We start from the raw sequence: 2,534 nt of genomic DNA on the forward strand, positions 1-2,534 counted from the left end.
TGTTCAAGTTCCCCCCAACCTCAGCAGCCAGTTTACAAGAATCCACTCTTTCTTAAAATTGCAAATACGCACATCCAAAAAACGTTTGAAGTCTCAAAAGTACTGCTAATCTCTAACATTTTCCTAGGAAAGCAAAACGAGCAAATGATAAGTTACACCCCCTTTTTATGGAAAATGCAGTTCCTGCGTTCCTCCAGTATGAGATATGAAAGGTGTCAAAAGTCTGTGGATGTGTCTGCGGATGTTGCAGTGTCATGAAAGAGACATTCATCGCAAGGGGCTCATGTACTGCTTTAAATAAGCGCTGCCTGTACAGGAAGCGTTAGGTGGATCACCGTCTGCTTGTCTTCCTGACAGCGTTGCCGCCGCATCGTCTTAGTAGGCTCCTCACGCTCTGAATTTTTCTCTGTGACGTTTCACAGCGAGGCGATGGCAGTTGAGGTAGCGACGGCTCAAAACCTCTAGGGGGAGCCCGCGGCAAGGCCGCAAGGGGCCCAGGCTACCGGAGCCAGCTGGGCCTGCTCCGTACCGCTTCTTTCGGCCTCTTCTCTATCGTGCGCTCTCCGTCTCCAAGCCGTCCCACTTTCGCATCACACCTCACCCGCCTGCGCGACCGGACTGCGTCACCCGGACAAGATGGAGACCGCCGAGGAAGGTAACGTCCTAGAGCCCACTCGCGTTCGCGGGGTTAAGGCGAGGGTGAGGGCCAGAGCGAGGGTGGGAGAGAGGGGTCTTGGGGAGCCGGAGAAAGGTATTCGTCTTCCGGGACCATATTGGTTCTCTTTACACACCCCCTCCGTGCCTGGCCGTCCCCCTCTACCACGGCCTATTGAGGCGCTTACAGATGTGAGTTTGCTCTACACTGTGTAATGGGTACAAGAGAGTTTGGAGGGTTTGGAGTGTGAAGTTGATGCACATATGTGTATGTATTGAGGCATGTGGCAATTGCCGAGACGGTTCAGCAAACGGGGGTGGGGGGAGGAGGTTTGTTGTGGTACGGATCCCTAAAGGGAGTCCTGGGTCAGAATGGGAAGGAAGTTACCTTGTTTGAAAATATGGCACATCTGGAGGTGCGTTGATGTGTGTCGGCTTATTTGGAGTTGTGGGCTGGATTGGGGAATTTTAGAATTGAATAACATGATGCAGGTGTTTTTGGTGTGTTTTGGGGAAGTGTGCCTAAAGGGGTTGTTAAACCGAACTTGGCAGTCAGGAATAAAAAGAGATGACTAAGCCAGCTGTACCCATTTTTTTCCCCACGTGTCCTTTATGTAATTATTTGGAAAGAGAGTCTGCAGTTAAAAGCAGCTACAGTTGAAAGAGTTTGTAGAGTGGGTTTTCATTATTATTTTCTGCTGAAAGGGGGAAATGTAATGGGGTAGATTACAGAAGAGCATTTGCACATGGTTGTTTTTTTTTTAAAAGCAACACAAACTCCTTCATGTTTAAAGAATGAGGTATTGTGTGCATATTGGGTCATGAGCTTGCATCAGAAATCTTGCACTCGGAAAAATCTATGAGAAATCATGCAGATACTAAAATCTGCAAGAAACAGACTGAAGTGAAGCTGCTTTGGGTTCCATGGCAGAAGAGCAAACAAGGTGCTTATTAATATTAATTTTATAACACAGTGTACAACTTGCTTTACACTGCTTTTAGTCATTCTAAATTAAACTTCCTTAGTTTGAATTAGTTGAATTAAAACTAGTAAATGATGCTGACAAAATGTTATTGAGGTTGATCGAAGGCATATTAATTTCCCTTTTTTTAGCTGAAAAGGGTCCCTATGGTGATTTGCAGAGAGAAACAGTGTCCTTGTTCACAGGCCTAAATCTACAAAACAAAAAAAAGTGAAAAAAATGTTTTTAATAACATAATTGAGAATGCTTTTGGCCCTGGAGCTGAATTTAAGTCCAGAAGCAGGAATTCTCTGTTTAGTACATAGTCTGTAGCTCCCTCCACTAAATAGGGGCTAGCTAGAGGGGCAGCTAGAGGAATCGGGCTAAATAGGGGCTAAATAGGGGCAGCTAGAGGAATCGGGCTATAAACTGAAGGGTCGATTATTTTATTAGGTCTAAGTTACACTGTTCTTTATTGATTTTCAGAATGAGCTACAAATCCAATATTAGGTACATTATATTTTTATGATTTACAGGTTGAGGGAAAAGATAGATGTTTGAATTCTATAACTATTATAATTTACTTGATTTCATCTTTGGAGATTAGAGAATTTGAAAGCAAAGTACTACACATCCACCTTGAAAAAATGCAGAGGAATAATGGATATAGCTAGTGAGAAGTGTCTTCATTGCCTAGCCATCTTGGTATAGAAAATATATTTTCTTTCTTTCGTTTGTTTTGTCTGTTTACTTCTGAAATACATCCAGTTTAAAAAAAAAACACCTTATACAACATTTTTATCAAACTGTTACTGTATGACCTGTACCAACATAATTAGAAGAAGAATTATCTGGATATTTTATTTATTTGTTTATTCAATTTATATGCTGCCCATCTTGCTATCAGGCGACGTATTT

The 2,534-nt window shown here is 42.7% G+C and overlaps 1 protein-coding gene across 1 annotated transcript in view; it reads left to right on the forward strand.

The window, feature by feature from the left end:
* The first annotated feature begins 625 nt into the window (after nt 1-625).
* Nucleotides 626-2,534, forward strand: part of MARCH6 (membrane associated ring-CH-type finger 6) — a 58,636-nt gene continuing 56,727 nt past the window's right edge. The window contains exon 1 of the mRNA XM_015821281.1: nt 626-655. Coding sequence (XP_015676767.1) covers nt 637-655 — 19 coding nt within the window. The 5' untranslated portion in view covers nt 626-636. The remainder of the gene's footprint in view (nt 656-2,534) is intronic.

This window comes from Protobothrops mucrosquamatus, unplaced genomic scaffold (genome assembly GCF_001527695.2).
Source record: "Protobothrops mucrosquamatus isolate PMUCROS unplaced genomic scaffold, P.Mucros_1.0 scaffold1295, whole genome shotgun sequence".
Taxonomy (NCBI): domain Eukaryota; kingdom Metazoa; phylum Chordata; class Lepidosauria; order Squamata; family Viperidae; genus Protobothrops; species Protobothrops mucrosquamatus.